We start from the raw sequence: 24,277 nt of genomic DNA on the forward strand, positions 1-24,277 counted from the left end.
CTCTAACAGGATGGTATTTAGTGTTATGCTGCTCGCTCGTGCGTCGTGTCATCCTATCTGTGTGTGCGTGTGTGTGTCCGTGGGTGTGTGTGTTTGGTGAAGGGGAGGGGTTGAGACAGAGAGGTGTGTGTGTGTGATCAGCAGCAGCAGCAGCAGCATCTCATTCAGACGATGATCTCCATGTCTCCCGGGCAGCGTCTCCTCCCTCTGATGTGAAACCTCTCAGTCTTCTTCTCATTCTTCTTCTTTTTGTCATTATTATTATTCTCCTGCGAACACGAATGTCTCGGGCTGGATCCGAGGTGTGTGTTGACAATGAGTCCCGCGGCTGTCGGTGCTGTTCGGTCCTGTCTGTGTCTGTTGCTCGCAGTTCTCCTCCACTGTGCAGCTGCATGTGCAGCAGCTGTCTATGATGGTGAGTGTTTGTCTGAGCCATAAGACCGAAATGTTATATCTGTAAACATGTCGTGCAACAATACGCACATGATCGCATTGCACCGGAATGTGTTTCCACGTTAAATTCAATCCACCTCCACGTGTTTGTTTGTAACGAAACTACAAACGCAAGTGTTGATTTAATTTTGCTTTAATTTGCCTAAATGCATCAAATGCACAACTGGAGATCAAACTCAATTGTATTATAAGGTCAGTGAACTGGGTCTTGGTCATTCTTCATGTTTTTTTTGTTTACCATCAGGGTTGAATGAGCAGGATTCACAGGAGAGGCTCCTCCAGCATGTACAGAGTTATGAGATTACTTCTCCTAAATGGCTGCATCCTCACTCACACAGCAGCTCTGCCAACAATCAGGTAAGACATCACTCTCTGTCCATTTCACTTGTAAAATGATTAAATAAACAGAAGCTCATTTAAATCTAAAGAAAGAAAATATGTAATTTCCGGTTGCAAGTGGGTTGCGTTATATCTTTAACTGAAATACTGGTATGTTGATGTCTTCAGGCCAGGACGTTTATCACGTATGTGAAAGTTGGGGCAGATTTGACAAGTCATATGAAAGTGAACTTCCTTTTTGATGGCGAGGCATGAAAATGTTGCCACAAGCGCAATGTCTGACAAAAGTCGGAAAGGCCTCACAATTTAGCATCACAAAGGTCGTAGGATCAGACTGAACAAGTATGAAGTCAACCTGATTTATTCTCTAGGAGGAGTTTGTTTAAGTACCACCCTTCCAAATGGCAACAATTTGAGAAAGCTTCCACATTAAAATCTAAATGGCAGACTTCCTGTTGGGATAGGTGATAGTTCTCAGAAACTATTTGTAGTTCTCAAATTTTATGCACGAAGGTGAAACGCACATTTCCTTGAAATTTTCTAGGGGGCGCCCATGAGTCATGTGGGCTGATACACCTTATTTACTTAAAGCTTTACTTAAACTTCCTGGGTCAGTTTAAAAAAAAGAAAAATTCAGAATCAAGTTCATTTTTCAAAGATTCAAGCCTTCTTACCTTTAGAGGACTTGCCTTTAGATTTTACCAGCCCTCAATATGGGTTTCATTTAGGCCTCCCTGCCTTTTATTGGCACCAAATGCTGGTGGATCATGGAAATGTGACACCGTAACACTGGTTGTAGCCTCGCTGTATTTGCTTTCCTGTTTATTATCGCATTGATTTTTAGATTTTGTTCATGACTTTAAAAGCTCCAGTGTAATCAAGGATTTCATTACCTCGCTGTGGGCCTTTACGCTACTTTATATCAGCTGATCGTCTTCGGATTGTTGACTAAAGTTCCACAAACTCTGGAGCTGGGATCAGAAATGCTATAAATGTTCCTGCTTTTAAATCTCTTCTGAAAGTATTTCATCTCTGGGTGAATTTTAACTTATTTTATTTGTTGTACCTTGAATAGTTATTGTTGTTTTATCCTTTTGTGAAGCCCTTTGTACCTTTGTAAAAGAAGTGCTATGCAATTGAAGCTTAATATTATGATTATTATTATTCCAGCATCCCGAAGAGACGCAGGTTCTGATCTCCGCTGAGGGCCAGGAGCTCAGGCTACACCTGGAGAAAAACCAGTGAGTGATTTCAGTTTGATTTTGTCCATTAGGTGTTGTAATGTTGCGATGTTTTTTTTCCTCCGACTATACACTACAAAGCTGCGCTGCAAATTATTACCATTAAATCAAGATATAGCATCAGTATTTGTATCTTCTTCATCATCAGACATCCACAAGACGCCCCAGCATTGATTTGAACAGATGCTAGTCGTCACATACACATTTATAAGGTCAATACCCCTGTGGGTGCAGCGATGGGGAACAAGGGAGGAAAAGGAGCATGATGGTTTTAGACGACAGAGGCTTGACACCCGATCTGTGCGCCTTGGGCAAACAGGAAGTAAGATTGCACCTCTGCCTCTTACGTCCTATAATCTGATGGAGCGGTTCCTGTCCAGTAACAATGGGGATGGTGATAGGAAGTGAGCAGAGTGTCTGAGTTTGTAATGTAGAGTGTGATCGCTGCGCCGGTGGGAGAGCGGGGAGGGCCGCAGCTCTGGAGATGTCAGAGGTGACGACACAGAGCTCCGGTTTATCACGTCTGGATCTGAGCCAGAGCTCAAGTGGAAAGGGAAGCTTTTATGAAGCTCTAGATATATAACGTTTTTACCATCAGACGTATTCGGCATCTGTCAGTCATTCACAGGCACACACATTAACAGACCATGACTCCGCTGTGTCTGAGCGGACGTCCCCTCAGGGATTTAACCCCCCGCTGCTCTCCCTCCCCAGCAGGTGGTCACACTGTTAGATTCCCTCCTGGCTCAGGAATCTTCATCAATCACACATGTTTTTCTCCGTACGGGGGTTAAGAGGGGGACGGAGAGGAGACATGAAGGACTTGATCAAACCTACAGTCGTTCAAACTTAGATAGAGATGTGTAAATGTGTTCAAGACAATAACCATGGATGATGACACAAAGAAAGAGGAACTGCAGCAGAAAACAACTGAATATCTTCACTGAGAACATTTTGAAATACGTTTTGTGCAACTTCTCAACTGTTTCCTGTGACATGGAAGCTGTGAACATTTCTTCACACGTCATGAATTGCAGTGCGCTGTTACAAAAAATAGAATCATTGCTAATGTGAAAAAATGGATTCAGGATTATTTTTGCTAATAAAGCATGTGGAAGAAAGTAAAGCATTTCAGGGTAAAAACAGACTTTGAAACACATCCCACATTCCAACAAGTATTGATTCATTAATGTACCTTGTCTGAGAGCTTTATTGACCTGGAACTTTCACATGCATTGTAAATTCTCTTTTGTGTTCATACAAGCCACAGTTCATGTGAAGGTGGGATTGGTCATTTGTTTTTATCTTATTTATTTTTGTTGAGGACGCTACAAAACGGGCAACAGATGCAAAAACTAACAAAACAAAAAGAGAGTGAAGAAGTGGTGACACAGACATAGAAGACACAGACGAAGATCTCAAGAGAGTTTGTGTTGACAAGTGGTATGAGTTTGTTTTAAGCTTGTCATTCTATTCTAAATATTGCTCCATAAACATACAAAGTTTAAAATGTTAATATTATTAATTTACGACTAAATTTAAGTAAGTCTAAGTCAAATATCAGATAACAAAAGCAACAATAAAATCAATTCAAGGAATTGATTTAATGAGAAAATATAGGTTGCCTAATATTTGTATTAAAAATAAATCATTTCTGTATCCACTTTAAGTATCCTGACCCAGTTGTTAACATTTTAATGTTTAACCAACTTGTAATTGTAATAAGAAAAAACGGAGAAAATTACTTGGAAATGAAATCAAAAAGAATATAGCTCCCCTAATTAAACTCTTTTATTAAAAACAAAAATGGGCACAACAGCATTCTTTTTATGCACTTTCAGTTTTATGATGAAATATTTACGTTTTTCATGTAGTACCAGCTTGTGAGTTGTTGATGAAGAAACATTATAGATCTCGACCATTAGGTTCAGCCTTCATCCCACTAATAGTTTCTGCAGAAAACTAATTTACAGTGTTTGTAATTAGTCCGAGGTTTGTCCCCTCCGCCCTGTGTTCCCCCCTCTCTCCAGACCTAAGCAGAGATTCCCATACTGTGTTTTGCTCTGTCCTCTGTTGCCCTGATTTGGAGACAAGTCAAGAAAGCAGTTGATGTCTGTGAAGATCAATGTCTGAGTTTGGAGGGAAGCCAGAGAAAATGCTGCCAGTGTCCATCCCTGTGCCCTGGCTACTTCCTGGTGTCCTCATTGCCCCTGTCGCAGCTACACTCTGACAGTCAGCAGATAAGAGAGAACCCAAATGAGCTGTGAGATGCTCTTGATCTCATCTGTCTGTTTATCCCTCTGCAGCATTTTCATCCATTTTTTTCCACTCTCTATCTTTCTCTTCCACCTCATCTGCTCTTCACTAAATATATCACTTCATCAGAGCACGGAGGAAGACATAGCTGTGAATTTATGTGGCTATCTGAGCGTGCGGCGGCTCGAGTCCCGTCCATTCATGTCCTCCCCCTGTCATGCTTGTAAATGTGCATTTCTGAGTGTGCACATGGATGGTATCAGTGCGGGTGTCTGTGTGTGTGTGCCTGAGCTTTTATCTTGATGAGAGGCCGTGAGGCGCCCAGCAGTGGGGCTGATTTGGTTAAGAGCCAGGGACAGGCTATAGTCGTGCTGACTCAGGGAGCAGGAAGCGGAGATTGGAAAAATACAGCGAAAGGAAGAAACTGTGGAAGAAAATTAATGAAGGAGCGGAGGAGAAGGGTTGAGGGCCGGAAAGTCGGTGACACTCGGGTTGAATTTTGGTGTGAGATATGAATAGTGTGGATGTTCTCGCTTCCTCCTCTGCGTGACTTTCTCTGTTCCTCTCTTTCACGCCCTTCCTGCACTCCCGTGAGAGCACAAACCCAAATTGAAGCATTCCCTTGGGAGATGAACACATCATTGTTCCTCCTCTCCTCTCCTCTCCTCTCCTCTCCTCTCCTCTCCTCTCCTCTCCTAAAAACGAGCACCCTATTACTTTTCTCTTTTCTTTACCTCCCCTCACCTCATCTGATATTCCCCAGGGCTCTATAGCTCAAATATACATCTCCCACGCGCTCCCTGCAGGTCAGGGTGTGGGAGACTGGGGCCACACACACAGACACAAACACACACACGACACGTGTACACACACAGCACCCCAAAAGAACACAAACACGCCTGGAAGCTCAGACCTGATGGATTGCAGGTCAAGGCAGAGCAGAGCAAGGGATGCCTTCATTTGTCCTTGTTTCCCTTGTGTCTGTGTTTAGTCTCACGGTGGTGCGGCCCTGTCTACTCAGATATCTAAATCAAGACCTCAAGTGTGTGTGTGTGTGTGTGTGCATGATGGGGAAACAGTCTCACACAAAGGCCTTCACACAACAGAACATTGTCCTCCCTGTGCAATAAAAGCCTCTTAATCATCCACTGCTGAGTGCTACTTTGACTTTGCATCAGCCTTCACCCTCCCTCCGCTCATGTGCAGTGATGTCATCTGATACCATGAGAGAATGCGACCCACTGACCCTATAATGCATTACCCCACATCGCCTCGCTCCCCGCTTCTCTATCTCCCCCAAGTACATTAGCATTACTCCCCCACCCCGTCTTTCTGCTCCCAAGGCTGAACCAGGCCTTTGTCTCAGCCTTGTTGCCAGATAGTCGTGATTCAGCCACTATTCTGCTGCTCAATCAAAGCATGTGTCTGGACGCTGGAGGACATCCAAGCTCTGTGGAGGGCTCCCGACATCACATAGAGGTTTATACAGTCTTGATTTGAAAGCAGTGACGGCACCTAGAACAATACAATTAGTCGAATAGGGGTCGGGGTATTCCAAGAGTTTTATACTGGTTGATTCAAAGCCTGGCAACGAAGTTAGCCTACCGCTGCTAGGGTTCATGCAACTGGTTGTTCAGCGTCTTTTGGAAATCAGAGACAAATGTAGAAATGAGCAGCTCAAACAATAAAAGATAAACCGATTTCATTTTTCAAACAAAAACCCTGAAATGTGAAGATTTGCTGCTTGACTATTTAATGTACAGAAAACTGAATATCTTTGAGTTCTGAAAACAGATTTTTTTTAATATTTAATAATACCCAACCTTTTTATTGTAAACAGCAGCTTCTACAATAAAGCGTCATTCTCTTCCAAATTGTTCCTCTAGTCCAGAGGTCTTCAACAGGGGATCCGTTGAAGACCACAATTTTTTTAATTTTTTATAATTTTTATTTTTTAATTATTATTTTAAATATGGCTTGAGGATTCATGTTTAAAATAAAACATGAATCTGTGAATTACTTTAATAGCTCAGTGTTGTATTCAAGATGTATGTTTAAAAATGGCATGGCCACCCTGTAGCTAGCATATGTTTAAATTAAAAACATGAATAAATGAACCCTTGTGATATTTGCTTAGTATTGATTGCACAATAACAGGGTAGCTATGTTTATACAGGGCACTAGGCCCAGTTTAATATAAAGCACAATTTTATAGGGGAGAGCGGGGTAATGTGGGACATCAGGTAATGTGAGAAACCCCCTGTATCTAGGCAACGGAACACATTTGTGGTCATGCGACTATTATGTTTTCAAGCCCCTCCCATTCCCCCCTTGCCATGAAGGAGAAGTTGGTGCTGGTGCTATGGAAAGTATGTTTTTTCACAAAAAAATGTTTTTTGCATGTAAAAGTAAATTTTCTTGCTTTGAACTTAATCAACTGTTGTGTCAAAACAAATTGATTCAGGTAGAAAAACTTATATCATACATGTTGATGAACTTCCAACATATAAAACCATGTGATTGATGCTAGCTGAAGATTAGCCTGAATTGCTAAGAGATGTTGTTTTTCTAAAACGGTGTCTGTGGGGTAAAGTGGGACAAATGCTGTGGGGTAAAGTGGGACAGTGTCTCACTTTACCCCACCATTAAGCACAAGTTAAGTTTAGTCTTAAACATATTCTAGTGTTATATTACATTATATATGTTTTATTTTTCATGTCATAAACATTGTACAAAATCCATCATGCCAAGAAACAATACACCAGGAAGACAACCTGGGGCCAAACACCCCTCGCAGAGATGGAGAGTGCAGCCGCTGAGGTCATGCAAAGAAAGAAGTCCTTAAGAAAAGCTGGAAGGGATAGAAATATTGATAAGACAACCCTCAAAAGATTCATAAAGAAAAAAGAGAAAGGGAAAGTAAAATCAGTAGCCTGGGGTGCAGTAGCTGAGGTAAAGAGAATATTCACAGATGAGATGGAGGAGGAGCCAAACACTTGAAACAACTAGCTGACCAGTTCCATGGCCTTGCTCCAGTTAAGTGCCGTGAACTGGCATTTGAATACGCAGAGAAAAACAATATCCCTGTCCCTGCCAATTGGACAGAGAAACAATGTGCAGGTAAGCTAGGGTCTGCAAGAGATCACATGAATCATAATAATCATAATTGTGCTTAATTGACCAATCCCCATGATTCTGTTACTAGTCCTATATTAGTGGTTGTCCATCTAGCTGTCGGGATTTTAACTATTACAACATGTGTTGTTATGGTAGTTTTAAAGTGGAAAAAGTAAGTGGACCACTTTACCCCGTAGCTGGGGTAAAGTGGGACACAATACCACTTTTTTTTTAAACAATCATATTGTCACTGCCCTTTGTCCTGAAGACATTCTGATCATTTCCATTGCTAGAAAACATCTTGAATTCATGGGAAATGTGTAAATTTTACTGATATATCATTTTATCTCACCTAGAGGGGAGCAAATGTAAAAAAATTCCCACATTACCCCTCTCTCCCCTACTGTATATATTAGGGCTGTGAAATGATTACAATTTTTAATCAAATTAATCACAGGTTTCTATGGATTAATCATGATTAATCACATTACCGATTTTTTCGGAATATTTTTGTGAAAACAAGATTTATGACATTTAACTTTTCTTTTGTGCTGCAACTCAGCAGTTCTTCAGCAGTTATCATTGCTTTTCCATATGGAACATTAATATAATCTTCATCCTAAACAGAATTCGGGCTCCTTAGCCATTGTGTGGTTGAATAAAACTTTTTTTTTTTAAATTAAACAGAAATTATTTGAGCTTCTTAGCCATAGGATGGTTGACATTTTTTATATTTTTTGTCACACAACCATTAACCACACCATGATACAATCTAATGCCTCTAAAGGCCCTCTTAGCTACTCGGTCTTTAGCCAGTTGGTGAGGCAAACTAACTTGTTCAAATTCTCTGACAGTAAAGCTGACCGCTTCTTTTGCACAATGTGTCCGGCGAGTGAGTCTGGTTTGGCGCATTCCACTTGAACGCCCCTCGCCGACCAACACATGCTTCGCGTTGCGGTGGTTAGGCGGGTATTGCTACGGTGAAACGATAACGTCTTCTCGCAGAGTGTGCATATCACCTTGGTTTTACTGAATGTTCGATCTTTGTTTTTTTGGAACACGATCTTCCCGTCCAGAAGGTCCTCAGGTTCATCAGAATTATCCATGTTGTTTGTTTGTTTGAATGGCAGCTGCCGTCTGACTGCATTAGAGCGGCGACTAGTGCAGAGGCGGCGGAATTGGAAGGTCCTTCTGCGCATGCGTTAAATGCGTTAAAAAAAACAAACGAATGAATCCTGTAATTTAATCATAACGCGTTAACGCGTTATTTTTCACAGCTCTAGTATATATACATATATAGTAGGGGGTCCCTGCTCCATCTCTTGCCCAGTTTGGGGGTCCTTGGCCTGAAAAACGTTGAAGACCCCTGCTCTAGTCCAATCCAATATTGGGCTTTCTCATCCTGCATTCAGAAACGCACGCATGAATTTGTAACAGTACACAAAAACAATTTATAGAACTCGAACTATGGGGTTTATGAATACAAACAAAAATGCAGATTTTTTCTGCATTGTTTATTCTGCAATATAAAAATGATCATATTAGTTCATATAAGCCAATATGTACTTTGATGCCTGGGAAAGGTATAAGAGCTATCTGAGATGTCAGGCTCTTGTAAACCACTTTAAATTATTATTTTATGTGAACTATTTCATTTTGTCGATGAGACTGTGCTGAGCTGTCTTTGTGGGCTCCTAATTGCAGAATACAACATTAAGAGGTAGAAACATCAGGACATGTTATACTTCTAAAGGTCATGTAACCACCATTCACTAGTACAGGCACACTATGCTATCCCTGAGGACTAATACTAATAGCTTAACTAAGAAATGAAGCTGCTGGCTGGCATGTGAGCAAAGTGGAGGATGGAGGGGAGAAGTGTGTGTTTCCTCGAGGAAGAAGTGATCGTTTTTTATAACGACATGTGACGACAGAGCCGGTCACAGAGACGACAGGAGGACATGATGGGAATACGAGGCAGGAAACCTAGACGACGTCCAGATATAAATGAGGTCAAAGGGTCAAATCTCCACACCGCGCTAGTTACCCCGTTAAGGGTGACATCAGCCAGATACATTATCACTGAGCAATCATTTTTAAGTCCCCCCCCCCGATCTCAGACCCTCAGAGTGGTAATCTGTTAAAGGATGAAGCAGCCGTTCTCTGTCTTTGACTTGCTTTGTCAGTGATTGCATCAACAGGCATTCATTGTCTCAAGAGGCTAGTCTCCTTCAGGGCGTCTGGGAGGACAAAAGAAAAATCCCCCATCTTCCCTTAACTCGTCTTCATCATCCTTTTAAAGAAGCGGTCTGACATTTTCCCGAAACGCACTTAATCACTTTCTTGTTGCGAGTCAGATGAGAATTGATAACACTTTCAAGTCTGAATGTGAAGCCATAGCCTGCAGTTATAGTTGACAAGTCTTAATGACAGAATACATCTACCACATTTACCAGCACTGGTAAATCTCATGAACTGATCTTTGTTCATCTTTGTTCAACAGGAAGTCAGTCATTTATGACTCCCGGCAAAAAACTGAACTTATTGGTTTGGTTATGAATATTTTTCTGTGAAGGCATGAGAAGGGTATCATTGTTCTTATCTAACTCTATCCAGTGCATTGACAAGGTCGAAAATGTATTTATTGTTAATTCTGAGACCTATTACCCACAAGATGGTAAGGATGAAAAATAAATGAAAGCACATGATAAATAATAAAAACACTAGTTGGACTAATCATTGTGGTATGAAAGAGAATTAGGGTCATAAGACCAAAAAATTATAGATGAACATTTTTTTCGTTTCTATTTTGAGGATAAAGTCAAAATGTTGAGGATCAAGTTTCTTCGTCTTCTTCATCAGATCTGTTAAAGGAACAACTGATGAGTGTGTGAGCCACCAGTTTTTATCTTTCAAGCTTGTGTGTTTTCTCCCTCTGAACAGAATCTCTTCAAAGACTTTTACCTGACCACCACAGTGTTTATGTGTTAGAAGAGAATGTACTATGTTCTAAAATTGATTCTGAGGAACAATTTCACCAATTCATTGACACAGGCATTCTGTATATTGGTACAAAATATCAAATATGAGTAGTTTGATATATTTGTATACATTAATCCTGAAATTTCGAGTCTATTCTTGATGTTTTGGCTTTTTCCCCAACATTTCAAATTTATTCTCAACATTCTGACTTTTTCTTGACCATACAAAGTCATTTTCGACATTTTAGCATTTTTTCTCAACATTTAGACTTCATGTTGACCATTCTCGAAATGCAAAATGGAAATAAAAAACATCCTGTCATTTTTTTTTCTCAAGCTTGGCCCTAATTCTCTTCCCTGGAGTGGGGTTATACGTTTGATGTGTTATTGTTTGAGATCCTTAATCAGATCCCCTCTTTTGATCAGCTTTAGCAGGTACGTTTCCCTGCGGCTTGAATTCGCTGCAGACACGGTCTGTTTGACCGATCTCAGGTCAGATGGTGGAAGGACAGATGAGGGGAGATTTAGAGACGCGGAGCAAAAGGAAACCAGCTGTGGGGCAGACAGAGTTTATGAATGAAAACAGGATGAATGGATTGAAGCAGAATGGGAAGGAGAGAGAGAGACAGGAAAACAAGCATCTGTTTGAGATGTAAATATTGGACCGGTAGGTCTGACAGAAACAGACTGAGAGTCCAGAGACACCCACTCAGTCACAAACACACAAGGAATTCAAGTTTCTCATCATGACATGTGCATGGGTAACTGATTACCACAAACCCCATTATAGCCTGTTTTGTATACTAATGGTTAAATCTCTGAATTATAGAGAAAAGGAGGATATTACTCAATCGCTCTTTCAAACAAATCCAGCCTCTCAGTGTAGGTCTGTGACCATCTCCCCCTTCAGCTCTTCAGAGAGCAAGAAAGGGTCACTTGGGAAAGGTATATATGGATTTAGTTGGAGCCAAAACACTTTTCCCACAATCTTTTTAATGCGTATCTCTGAGAGGATCTAAATCTTTAAAGCCGTCTGGTTTTCTACAGCGTCTCCGTCAGAATGAATGTTTTATGAGCTGTGGGCTGCCGGAGAAAATCAGTCCCCCTCTACCTCCTCTGTGTCCTGCACCTTTATACACTATGTTTCACCATTACTTCATATTGTAGCTGTTTCAGGAGATTGAATGTCTGACACTACATCTTTTTTCTCTTGCAAATTGCCCATTGGTTTGTGTGTCGTCTTTCACCAGGCAGCTGTTGGCCCCTGGATATCAGGAAATATGGTACACCCCTGACGGAGCCCGCAAGTCCTCCTCTCCTGCCAACGCTGTAAGTCTGTCAGACAGTTTGAGGTTCTCAAACTGCAGCCGGGAGTTGAAAATCACAGGAGGGAGATAAACATCAGTGCAGCTGATCAAATAAAATGGTGTATGAACATAAATTGTTACCATTTTAGCTCACATAACCAGGCCCTCTGCCCTCTTAACTGTGTCACTTTATCTCTCCACAAAGAGCGCTGTGTGTTGAGCTGTGATTGTTTCTGTCTCCCAGGGACACTGCTTCTATCACGGGGTGGTTCAGGGCTTTGAAGGATCCAGTGTTGCTGTTAGCACATGCTCAGGACTAAGGTAAGTAAAACACCAGCAACGTCTAATAATATTTAGAGTTGTCCCCAGTGGTAAAAGACATTTCCTAGATTCTAAGAAGACGAAATCCCTCCTTAGATAAAAGGAATTTCATGAAGACAGCTCCCTCAGTTAAGGGCAGGCAAGAGGCCCCAGTTTCTTTAGGAAAGAAGTAAAAAGCTGCAGAAAGTGAAGGCAGGAGAAGGCTGTACTAATAAAAGGAAGTTGGGTGACTGAATTGTGCAGGGAAGGGTTTGTGTTGAGTTTTTGTGCACCCTGTAATAAAGAGGGATTATGCATCCCCAAATCAACAACACAAAGTTTACATTTTCGCACAAACCAGCAAATACACGCAAACTGATTTGTCAGAGAAAGGCTCATATCAGCTGATGTGTATCAGTCAATCCATAAGTCAGTCGAGCTCTAATAAGAACTACCTAAAATGTCAGAAACCACCCTCGTGACAAATGTCTTTAGCATGTACTTGACCTTTACTGCCCAGCTATTACCCTAGTTCCACTAATTTTGCCACGTAGCCAAATAACATATAATAAGTACTGATTGATAGAAAAGTCAGATTAAGGTCCATATAAATTATGGCATGCTTCAGCGTCATTTCATTATATCATAGCATCATGCTTTGAAATGAGTGTAGATCCAACAGCATATCAGCAATGAGGTAAACCACACATTCGCACTAATCAAATTTGATACAGTTTTGAAGTATTTCTAAATCATAAGTGCTGAAATCATGTTTTTGTACATGATTTCAGAGACTAGTAAAGATGAGAACTTGTATCCAGCGGTTACAGAACCTGTTGTCAGACCTTGGTTTGATAAGGTGACAGCCAGGAAGCAGTTGTGTGCAGTGTCTTGTGAAGTCAAGTGGGTCAGTAGGTCATTGGCTGCAGAGCTGGTTCACTGAGTCCAGCTCAGTGTGGTGATCCTGTGTTTTCTCCTGGTGTCGCTCCAGAGCAGCTGATGCTTCCTGCTGGAGACGCACTCAGAGAGGAGGAGGAGGAACTGGCAAGCGCAGAGAGAAATCGCAGCCATATGTTTGTGTTTTTCTTTGGGTTCATCGCTCTGCATCTGGAGGACAAGTGGATTAATATGTCTTCTTTGGAGGAATGCAAACACAGCGAAGAGGGACATTGACATGTGGGCGTCTGACCTCTCCAGATGTTTCTTACAGCTGTCTGACCTGCTGCTTGTGTGCTTGTGTGTTAAGCGTCTGCACTCACGAGTGATTTAGTCAAAAGGGATTGTGTATCGCTCTGTATGTCCCAGCGGATCTTATTTTTATACACAAGTAAATCACTTGAGACACGTGATTCTCTGCTCCACCATGCCCCCATTCATAAAACCACCACAGCCAAATAAAAATAAAAACAGACCTTTCTTGCAACCATGAATCTTATTATGTAATTGTGTGTTTCAGCATTTAAAAGCACTGGGGTTATTAGAGAGGAACTGTGTTTTTAGCCATAAAATGCTAATGGAAAAGCAGCAATACCATTAATCACATTGATTTTCTCAAGGTGATTGGATGGAGCCATCAACGATGTGCCTTTTTTTTTTACCCCAGGGGACTTATTTCTCTGAACACCAGCGTCAGCTACCTGATAGAGCCTCTTCCTGTTTCCACGGACGCTCGGCAGCACGCCGTGATCAGAGCCGAGAGTCTCCATCTGCCTAAAGGAAGCTGCCTGCATCACCATGGCGACAAGGACCAGCCAGAGGAGCGGCTTAATGACTTCATCCATGGAATGATGTCACCACGGAGCAAGAGGGTGAGTTCGGACAGGACGGGCAGCGATCATACGCCTACTATAACAAATTTCTCACAAATCCCGAAATAGGTGTGCGGCTCATGTTCTGAATTGAATTTCCAGGAGAAAAGGGACTTGAGTCAAAACATGAAGTACGTGGAGCTGCTGATGGTGGCAGACAGGGCTGAGGTGAGAACACAAATGTGGTCAATTTGAAATATAAAAATGTATTCAGTGGTAAAGATGATGAATAGATCAAGTAAAAATAAAGCTGTGATTCATTTCCTGTCTGGTATTGGAGATGTGAAAAGTCCCTTTTGAGGTTTGTGAACATGTAAAAATACGTTAGGGTGTGTGTGGGTGTTGGTGGGTGTGTGTGGGTGCGTCTGTTTCAATGAACCTTGTGGTTAATATCTTTTGCAGTTTGAGAAGCACGGCAGTAATCTCGAGAAGACCAAACTGAAACTGCTGGAAACGGCTAACTTGGTTGACAAGGTAACGGCTGATGAGAAGCGTGAAAACCACACCTATGTTTAGTAATGATGAGTTAAACTGTCACTGTTCCTGTGTGTCTCTCTACTCCTTCAGTACTACAAGGCTTTAAACATCCGTGTGGCATTAATCGGTCTGGAGGTGTGGTCCAGCCAGGACATGATCAGAGTGTCGGACAACCCACACAGCACTCTGGCAGAGTTCCTGTCCTGGAGACGCAAGCAGCTCCGCGTGCTCCCCAATGACAACGCTCAGCTCATCACGTCAGTGCCTCTCACTCTGTCTCTCCAGTCTTCCCATTTATCAGCCCCCCCCACACACACACTGATGTCTCCCACTAAGTCCCCTGTCCGTCAGGGCACAGCTCTAAGTTGATTTTTGTGCTCATTGTGTTGCGTGCAATGTTACCCCCCCAATGTTATAAAATATAACAAAAAATATATAACATAAAACCAGATATAGGGGTAAATAAATGTATATATGAAGTATTCTAGTAGTGATTCTTATTGAAGTAGGGATTTAACTTTATGACGGCGAGTGGATGCTGTTTTAAACAAAGAAATAAATAGAACAAAAAGAGGACTCTTTGAAGGCAGAATTACAAATCTACCTAATGTCCAAAAGCAATGACAGAATGAGAACCTGACACGTTATTCTGCAAAAACAAATCCATAACTGCAACCATGGTCCTACTGTGTCTACGTATATAGAAATCTTTCTACAATATGATAGCAGAGTATCAGTATCTAAATCTAAACCTGTCCTAGTCTCCAGGGAGTTTGTCAAAATTCTTTACAATCTCAACATTCACTCAACGGTGTTATGACAAATGGATCAACATCAGTCCTCTAACAAAGCATGCTAGCGAGCCGCTGAGATCCACTGCTACGAATGATGTGTCGATCCGCTCTTCACACAGCGCAGTCTAAAACAGGAAGTAGGAAGTTCAGCAATCACACCTCCAGGCGGTGTCCAATCGGGTGTGAGGTTCCATATCCGTTTCCTGCTTTAATAACAATAGTACAGCATACATGATGAGGAGGGGGCGGGTGCCTACAGGCGATGATAACCATCTGCAGTTGCGTCCCAGTGGGCTGTAGTCCAGGTGAAACTGATCAACCGAATGTTTCTGTCTCCAGGGGGAAGTCATTTCATGGCACCATCATTGGGCTGGCTCCTCTCAAAGCCATGTGCTCCGACTACCAGTCTGGTGGAGTGAACACGGTGAGACACAAGAGTCAACAAACCAAATACAATTGAGTGAATGTTTGTCTCTGTGGTAACAAACAAATGAATAAAGCTCTTTTGTTCAGGTTGGAATTATTTTATGTTGGTATGACTGAACGCCAGGATGCATCATGATTATTATTGTTATTATAATAAAATTTGCCTTCGCCTCTTCTCCTCAAAAGGACCACTCAGAATTTGCCTTCGGCGTTGCCGCCACCATGGCGCACGAGATGGGTCACAACTTCGGCATGAGTCATGACAGCACGGGCTGCTGTCAGGCCAGGGCAGAGGACGGGGGCTGCATCATGGCCGCCGCTACTGGGTATAGTTATAACAAAGAAGGAAAAACATGGGATTTGAAATTTGAATTATCCAGTATATTGTGAGTATTTATGCTCTGTATTTGTGCTTCTTCCATGGCCCAGGCACCCGTTTCCACGAGTGTTTAATGGTTGTAATGAGAGGGAGCTGGAGAGCTACCTGAGCTCCGGAGGAGGGAAGTGCCTCTTCAACCTGCCCAACACCAGGTCCATGTACGGAGGGCAGCGCTGCGGCAATGGTTACCTGGAGGAGGGGGAGGAATGTGACTGTGGCGAGGAAGAGGTCAGTGTGTGTGTGTGTGTGTGTGTAGGAGCTTTTATTCATCTTGTATGTTTTTGCCAGGACTCATGACTCTTTTGTGTAGGAGTGCACCAGTCCCTGCTGTAACGCCAACAACTGCACTCTGAAAGCTGGGGCCGAGTGTGCCCATGGCATCTGCTGTGATAACTGCAAGGTACTAATACGAGAATCTTTGAAAGAGAAACAAAAAGTCATGTCTCGCACAAAGAGTCCGTCACCCCTCGAGCTGATTCTTACCTCTAGAGAGACAATTACAATTCATTTCTTCTCCTTGACTCTTAGTTCTTGTGTTTCTTCGTATTGTGTCTCTCCATCTAGTTGAAGAACCCAGGCGTGCTGTGCCGTGATCCCTCAGGACCATGTGACCTGGCCGAGTACTGCGATGGCAAAGCTGAGTCTTGTCCTGCTAACTTCTTTTTGGTGGATGGAACGTCGTGCTCGGGCGGTCAGGCCTACTGTTACACAGGCATGTGTCTGACGCTGGAGCAGCAGTGTCTGTCACTGTGGGGACGAGGTCAGTAAACCGATTATAACCTGTTCATCTTTTTCTAAATTAGATATATCCTCCATTTACATTACAATTGCCTTATATATATTTATATATATATATATATATATTGTGAAGCTGTATATTTTCATGGCCTCTTCTGTTTACATTATTTTAATTTGCACAGCTCTTCAGGAGCGGTCTCAGTGGTGTGCTTATTTGTATTTTATACACTATACGCTATTTCTTTATATATATGTTATATGTATATATGTTGATATACTGTGTTTGTTGTCAAACAGAATAGGCTTTTTGTTTGCAACATTGTTTGCATTGTCTGTTGTTCGTATAGCTTTATTAAGTATCTATATATATATATATATATATATATAGCAGGAAAGGAAAAGCTGTAACTACTTTATTTTGATGACATCTAATATCAAATGGCTAAAATAGCCCAGGACTCAGAGGCATGATGGGATTATATTAATGAGAAAAATTAAGCCTGACTCTGCAGATCAATAATGAATATATGCAAATGTTAGATCTTCAAATATTCTCACTGGAGATAAGATGAAATATATCACTAAAGAAAGTAAACCTGCTGTGCACACTAAGTCAGGGAGACTGGACGGGGTCCGAGCTGAGCCCGCTGTGGGTGCGAGATCAGGTTATTGTTATTGTACGATGTCCACTCCCTGGGGAGGCTTTGTTGTACCACAGGAGCCATCTGGTCTCCATCAGGTGGTCGCATGCAACACACTGTGCATGAATTTGTTTGGTTACTGGGTTTGCGTGTCCGCAGCAGTATTAATATGGTTCTATGCATTCTCTTTCTCCCCACCACAGATGGCCGCTCGGCCCCCGACCTGTGTTTTAAACGGGTGAACGAAGCCGGGGACATGTACGGGAACTGTGGCAAAGATCAGCTCGGGAAATACAGGAGCTGCAAGGACAGGTGAAGAACAAAATATTCAACAGCTCATTCAAACTAACTCTTTGGTTGATATACTCCTTTATCGTTCTATTGAAACACTGGAATATTTTCTATGTCGAACGTTGATCAACATCAACAATCTATTATTATTTCTGTCAGAGATGCAAAATGTGGGAAAATCCAGTGTTTAACATCAGCTTCAAAGCCCATTGAGACCAACGCCGTTCGCATTGAGACCAGCGTCACTGTGGACAACAAGAGAATCCGGTGTATGGGAACACATGTGTACAAGCCCGGGGCAGAGGAGGATCAGGGAGACACTCTGGACCCAGGCCTGGTCATGACGGGCACCAAGTGTGGAGACGACTCGGTGAGACTCGTATGGCGGCAGAGAGGACGCTCTTGATCTCAGTATTTCTTTAATTTGTCCGATAGCCATATTTAACCTGCTGACATAGTGGCTCAAGTGCTTTTCATGAAGTAAACTTCTTTGATTTTCTCCCTCTCACCCTCCTCCTGTCGACAGATTTGCTTTAATGGAGAGTGCCGCAATGCATCATTTCTGCGGGCTGATGAGTGCAATGCCAAGTGCCACGGACACGGGGTGAGTTTCAATGAGTGTGAGGTGGATTTCCTCTGGAGTGTTGGGGGGAGGTTTGGCTGTCAGCCCGCTATTTATGAAATGAGATCCTTGGCATTGGTACAACTTTAAGATACTTTACTTAACTAAAAAGTAGAATCACAGCACTGTCAAGTGTTATCAGCCGACTCAGAGTAGTTGTCATCCCACAGCAGGATGCCCCCTTTCTCTGTTAAGCCTTAATCTACAAAGTCAATTTAGCTGTCAAATAAATGTGGTGAAATGAAAAAAACAATATTTCCTCTTAAATGTTAGCCTTTCTAGTTCAATTTATTTCATGAATTTTCCAGGTAATCCAAACTATATTACAAAACAAAATAACACACTTATACACATACACATTCCATGAACCAATAAAAGATCAGAAAGAAGAAAACTCTTTATTAATCTGCCCCTTGCACATAAAAACACACTAAAATACAGATGGCCATTTTTCTGTTTGATTTCCTTTCTTTGCACAAACCACATAACAAATCAAGCTTTCATTTATCAATAGCCAACATAGCTCAATAAGTTCATACTGATTAATTGTTATTTCTTTAAGATGTTCTTAAATGTAATATTTGAACAAGAAAGTAAAGTACAAGTGCTTCAAAGTGGTCTTTAGTACAGTACTTTGTTACATTCCTCTATCAAACCTGTTATTTATACAGTATGTCATATAATAGTGATTTCAAAGTGCTTCTATTGTCCAAAAATATCATCAATCCGAATACCTGCATGTCACTGTAATGAATGTTATTGTTTATGTTGTAATTTGAATGGGTGACACGTGTTCTCACCAGTTGTGTAACAACAACCATAACTGCCACTGTGACCGTGGCTGGGCTCCTCCTCTGTGTGACCAGAAGGGCTCAGGTGGGAGTGTCAACAGTGGACCGGTCATCAGCCACAGTAAGACATTGCATCGTTTTATTTGGTTGATATGCATAAAGTGACATTGTTCTACTTCCTGACTCTATGACATCTTCCATCAGGCGGTCTCCTTCCAGTCCTGCTCGTCCTCCCTCTGGTTCTCTTTGTGGTTCTGGCTGCGGTTGGACTCTGGTGCTGCTACAGACATAAACTCCACCCACTGAAAACAGCAGCGCCACCCCCAGTACCAAGGTATGTGCTGCAGATGTGTTTTTGATTACTATTTTTATAAATATTATTGTTTTTATTTAATCATTAATTATGTTTATTTATATAGCACTTATCATAGGCAGAGATTACAAAGTGTGTCTCATGAAGAAACACAAGAAACAATTCCTCTAAATTTAGCCATGCAGCAAAGCAATCAAAAATGAAACATGAGTAAGAAATGTAAAAATATGTTTGATATTTAAAAAAGATTGTTCATAGAGGAGATATCTCAGAGGGGATTCTAAAAGACAATACTGTCTTTCTAAGTTGGAGTGTCAGGAAGATTGACCCAAACTTATTGTCCCGTAACAGCAACAGCTCTGTCCTCTTTAGTCCAAACAAATATGACCCATCATAACTAGATTCTGACAGATTACAGTAATCTAAATATGTGGAAATGAGAGCACCTATGATTGTTTCTCTGTCTGAAGCTCGGACATGAACAGATTGTCATTCCTTAAATGGTAAAAATAAGATAAGACATCTTATTTACATGAATCTCAACATTGAGGCTGGTTCTCATCGGTACATTGCAACAGTGGTTTGTTGCAATGTACCGATGAGGAAGTTGTGATGTAATTCTTCAATTCTTCTTAGAAGTCTTATCAAAGGAGAACTGCTATTAATAACTTGTTACTCGAAACAAGCGTAGTCTCTCAGAAAGAAGCAAACTGGAAAGAATTCATTCATGTAATTACCAGTCAGAGCTACAATGAGATGTGAAACCACACCTTCTCAAGGAGTTTAGCTGCATCGGACCGCTTAGAAATTGTTCTATAGTTCCTTTAATTAGTTGAGTCTGGATCCGATTGGTTGTATGCAGGCTTTTTCACATAGTCAGGAACTGGGCTGTGTGTGAAAATGTAAAATACTGAGTCAGTTGAGTTTCTCCTGCTTGAGTGTCCGGGTGAATCCATGTGAGAACACAACAGGATATTGTCCGGGGAGAATTCACAGGGAGTTTCTAACATGGGACAGATGAATAACCAGAAGAACAAAAGACAACAAATATCTCAGGATGAAAAAGAGTTGCCAGACACGTAGAAAAATGCTGACGATGATGACAACTTCGAAAAACAAAGAGATTTGAGAGATTTCTGCAATAAGGGCCGACCCAGTGCTAATGTGCTGTAAACTGTCTACACCTTGTTGTCTGGACATTATCAAAAAGCCCCTGTTGAAAAACGGCCTCAGTTAGTTTAATAATTTACTTTACTATGAATACTAATGAATTTCTCCATGTTGTGTGTATTGACAGTTTGAATGATGGATCTCTACTTCTGTTTCTAACAGTTGTTCCGTCCCAGTGGAGGCCAAGCCTTTGCAAGCCGACTGTCATTTGAACGGACACGCCAACCCGACGTTCTTACTAAAGAAGCAGCCGTCGGACCGCCTGGTAAAGTAGCCTCTGATGACTCATATCGAGCTGTATGTCTCTGTCCTTTTTGATAATTAGAAGACACATTCTCCCACAGGTGAAGGCCCCTGCCTGTCCAAGCCCGTCTTCCTCGACTCGGTCCAGACAGGCTATTGTGCGTCCAGCAGTGAAGCCTCCTCCTGTACCTGTATATGCTGCAGATCAGAAAGAGAGGACGCCGGAGCCTCAGCACCAGCCTGTGTCGTCTCCTCAGAGACAAATCTCTCCTCAGGCTTACACCCCCCCTCCTCTTAAATCTGCACCGCCGACCAAGCAGAGAAAAACCTGGGCTCCTCCGTTACCTTCAGGACCTCCATTTGTACCTTCCCAGATTCCTAAAGGTCACTTAACGCCTTCTGCGGCAGCTAAACACCGACCGGACCCTCCCAACAGACCTCCACCTCCACTTCCTGTCAACAGATCATCAGTGGTGAGTTATCTACTTATTTATGACACATTTTATTCATTTGTTAAAGACATGTGCAAACATTTCATCAGTGAACTTAACATGTCTTGTCTCACTTCTCATTTTAATGCAGGATCAAGTGAAAGTCCTGCTGGCCGCTAAAGCTGCTTTGGTTCCATCTGCTGGACAGAAAAAGCCAAACAGGTGAATCATCGGGCATTTACATTTTTTTGTCAATCAATACAGATCAGTGGAGGAGGAAGTACTCAAACATTTTACCAAGTAAAAGTACAAATAAACAGACAAAAACGTATTATGAGTTAAAGTAAAAGTAATACACAAACTTTTCTACTTTCTGCAACTGTTCTACTAAGTAAGTAGTTGCTTTTAAATATACTTAAAGTATCAAAAGTAAAAGTACATGTAGAGTGTAGTTTATTCCCTAATACAACATCATTATGGATTAATCCGTTGTAGATGTTTCTCCATCAATGATGCTACAGGTGCACTTTGCTCCTTATTGAAGGAGGCGGGGTCTAATGTTACATATCTCTACATATCTCAAGCACTTTTCTAGTTTTGATGACAACTCAAATCTCTCGACAGTTTTTTCAATCGCAAATTCATACAGTGCAGCAGCTTCTCTATCGCACATCACTCATGCACTGCTGTCAGGGGCAACTTGGGTTCAGTATCTTGCCCATGAGGGAGACGGGGATCGAACCGCCGACCCTCTGGCGAGAGGATGACTTGCTCCATCTCCTGATCCACAGCTGAGATATTAGACCTGAATTTTGAATGAAGTGCAGCATGTCATTGCACAAAGTAAAAATCAAAAAGATAACCTTAAAAATGAATGGCATCACATGAGCTCTTGTATCTTAAAAAATCATCAGCTTTTGACTTCAAGGTCAACCATTACGCCATTAAACCGTGACGAGTACAGATTCATAAATAATGTTGTAATATAGTAAATGTACTTTGTTTGATCCCACCACTGATTCAAACCTCTTCTGAACTTGTTTTTTCTTTTCTTTTTAGAACCTAATCTAAGATCTCAGGGAGACATCGGGGACCACCACTTGCATCCAGTAATGGATCTGCCTCAAACTGTATTTTTAGCCACTGACCAAGAACATGTGGATTAAGATGAATACTTAACACACTTCTGTGGATTACAGTTTATTTATATGATGTATAATGAGGGAAAAAACTATTATGGAACATATCAAAATGAGTATGTTTTACAATGTAATCTGTGTCCACTTGAAACAACCATTTTGGAAGGTGTTTTATTCTCCCAGACGTCACTGGAAATGTGAAATCGCTCCCCGTTTGTCAGCAGCGTTAAAACACTGCTCAAGAAGGATCTATTCTCAAAGTGAAGAAAAACTAATGTTTACAATGTAGCCTATGTATTAAACATGGTGTCTCTTAAAGAGCATCAGCTATAAGGGGATATCTTATATTAAGAAAAGATGCCAATAGTGAAGTGCTTACGCTTTGTATGTGTGAAAAAATAATGTGATTGGAACTGGACTAACGGGGACCAGTAAAAAGCCCTACATGCATGCTGTATGTATATGCTTATGCTGAGAGATATGAATGTGTAGCAGGAAATGTTAGAGATTCGTTTGAAAGATTTTATATTATTGTGCACTTTTAGCAGTCTCTTTAGGATCAAACCCCCTGAAGGCCGTTCAAAATCTCCTTCCACAAACCGGTAACAGTCACTTTTTAAGCCGACAGGACGTGAGAGTTTGATACCATAAAGATTTGTGGGGAAGAATCACTAATGTGACTATGGGTATTCTCATTGACGTTTTATTTCTTTCTTCTGTCACTGTCAAACTGTTTTCAGACATGAACTCTGTAAAAAATGTCTTGACAATTTGGTCCCGACTTTATCCAGAGTTTATATGAAGAACGCAGACAGTCTCCTGCTGCATTCTCACATGTGCTTATTCTGACATTATCCTCACTTTTTTTCAAGGTCTCCTGCAGTAGAGACCCCAGAGACGAAAAAAGAAGTTACAATTTATTACATATTAGGAACAAAAATGAGCCATATAGTTTTACATACATGTAAACTAACCAAAATTGCACCGTAAATTTAAATGATTTCAACCCTTGTGCCCAAAGATCTTTTTTAAACCTTTTGATGGGAGTTTCCTCATGACCAAAACATTATGTAGACTCCTTTACTGAGGAAGACTATGTAATGTGACAATCCAATCCAACGTACAATGTTAACTCTGGCATTATTTTAAGGTACAGCGGTTCATTAGTCTGCTGGAGAGAATTCTGTCAGCTGCCATGTTTTACCTTCTTATCACACCTATGCAAACTCAGGCAACATTGTGTCTTCAACTGGAATTTACATGAACAAAAAACAATAAAAAATATAATGTTACATGTTTGGTTGTGTTTCGTTGAATTTGTGTGATTTTACATAAGAATTCAATAATAATTTCATTGCTGAGATATTTAATGCTAGAATGCTTGGAAAAGATAGGAACGGAGAGGAGAGGAGAGGAAATAAGGGAACAATAATTCTATCCATGCACTATATCTTTGCTTTAAAGCTCGGTATTTAATGTTTTCATCTTGTTCATCTACATCTGCACTTTGACAACAGTCATCTCTAAAGAAACATAAGAATTGTACAGATTTGCTTCTTGATGTTTGGGGAGAAGAACTTTTGATTATCAGTCGATTCACACGTTGACCACTTGGGGGCAGTGGAACATTTAGTAAGCAACCAGTTGATGTGGAGCAGGTGTTAGCAAACGGTGGCTACATTAGCATATTTCATGGAGTCCACTTGAAGAAGGTAAGTCTGTTATTTTCTATCATTTTTCTGTGGCCAGCCTAAACTGAGGAGTAAATCTAGCAGCTGAACGACCCTGTGTTCACCGGCTAATCCGAGACTAACCACTGGCTGTGGTTTGGTGCTGGATATGAACTGGAACCTGTGGCTTTGTCACTGAAAACAGCAGCTGAGTAAAACCAAACACTGAGTCAAAACTCTACAAGTCTGGAGATGGGTGAAACTTCTCTGTGAGTTCATCTCTGCAGGTCACAGCGATCTGGTTGAATCTGTGTTGTGAAATAATCTAATGTATTATTAAAGTAATATTG

The 24,277-nt window shown here is 41.3% G+C and overlaps 1 protein-coding gene across 2 annotated transcripts; it reads left to right on the forward strand.

The window, feature by feature from the left end:
* Positions 1 to 82: 82 nt before the first annotated feature.
* adam19b (ADAM metallopeptidase domain 19b) lies at positions 83 to 23,549 on the forward strand. 2 transcript variants are annotated; one of them, XM_053429103.1, is made up of 23 exons: positions 83 to 415; positions 698 to 810; positions 1,963 to 2,033; positions 11,638 to 11,716; positions 11,939 to 12,015; positions 13,598 to 13,802; positions 13,905 to 13,970; positions 14,205 to 14,276; positions 14,370 to 14,536; positions 15,413 to 15,497; positions 15,686 to 15,825; positions 15,929 to 16,106; positions 16,189 to 16,278; positions 16,443 to 16,638; positions 17,461 to 17,569; positions 17,708 to 17,918; positions 18,075 to 18,152; positions 18,974 to 19,082; positions 19,166 to 19,295; positions 20,604 to 20,709; positions 20,789 to 21,160; positions 21,270 to 21,340; positions 22,178 to 23,549. In XM_053429103.1, exons 1-23 carry the CDS (start codon positions 316 to 318, stop codon positions 22,182 to 22,184), a joined length of 2,832 nt encoding a protein of 943 aa, XP_053285078.1. In that variant the 5' UTR covers positions 83 to 315; the 3' UTR covers positions 22,185 to 23,549. The 2 variants fall into 2 exon arrangements, with proteins under 2 accessions (XP_053285078.1, XP_053285079.1); XM_053429104.1 differs by having other exon boundaries at positions 20,607 to 20,709.
* Positions 23,550 to 24,277: the final 728 nt, after the last annotated feature.

This window comes from Pleuronectes platessa, chromosome 8 (genome assembly GCF_947347685.1).
Source record: "Pleuronectes platessa chromosome 8, fPlePla1.1, whole genome shotgun sequence".
Classification (NCBI taxonomy): Eukaryota; Metazoa; Chordata; class Actinopteri; order Pleuronectiformes; family Pleuronectidae; genus Pleuronectes; species Pleuronectes platessa.

Excerpts from the sequence above, each read along its gene's own strand:
- adam19b (XM_053429103.1), top strand. The coding sequence starts at position 316 with ATGAGTCCCGCGGCTGTCGGTGCTGTTCGGTCCTGTCTGTGTCTGTTG. Across the intron at positions 811-1,962 it reads GCAGCTCTGCCAACAATCAG|CATCCCGAAGAGACGCAGGT; the intron begins GTAAGACATCAC and ends TTATTATTCCAG. Across the intron at positions 15,498-15,685 it reads AGTCTGGTGGAGTGAACACG|GACCACTCAGAATTTGCCTT; the intron begins GTGAGACACAAG and ends TCTCCTCAAAAG.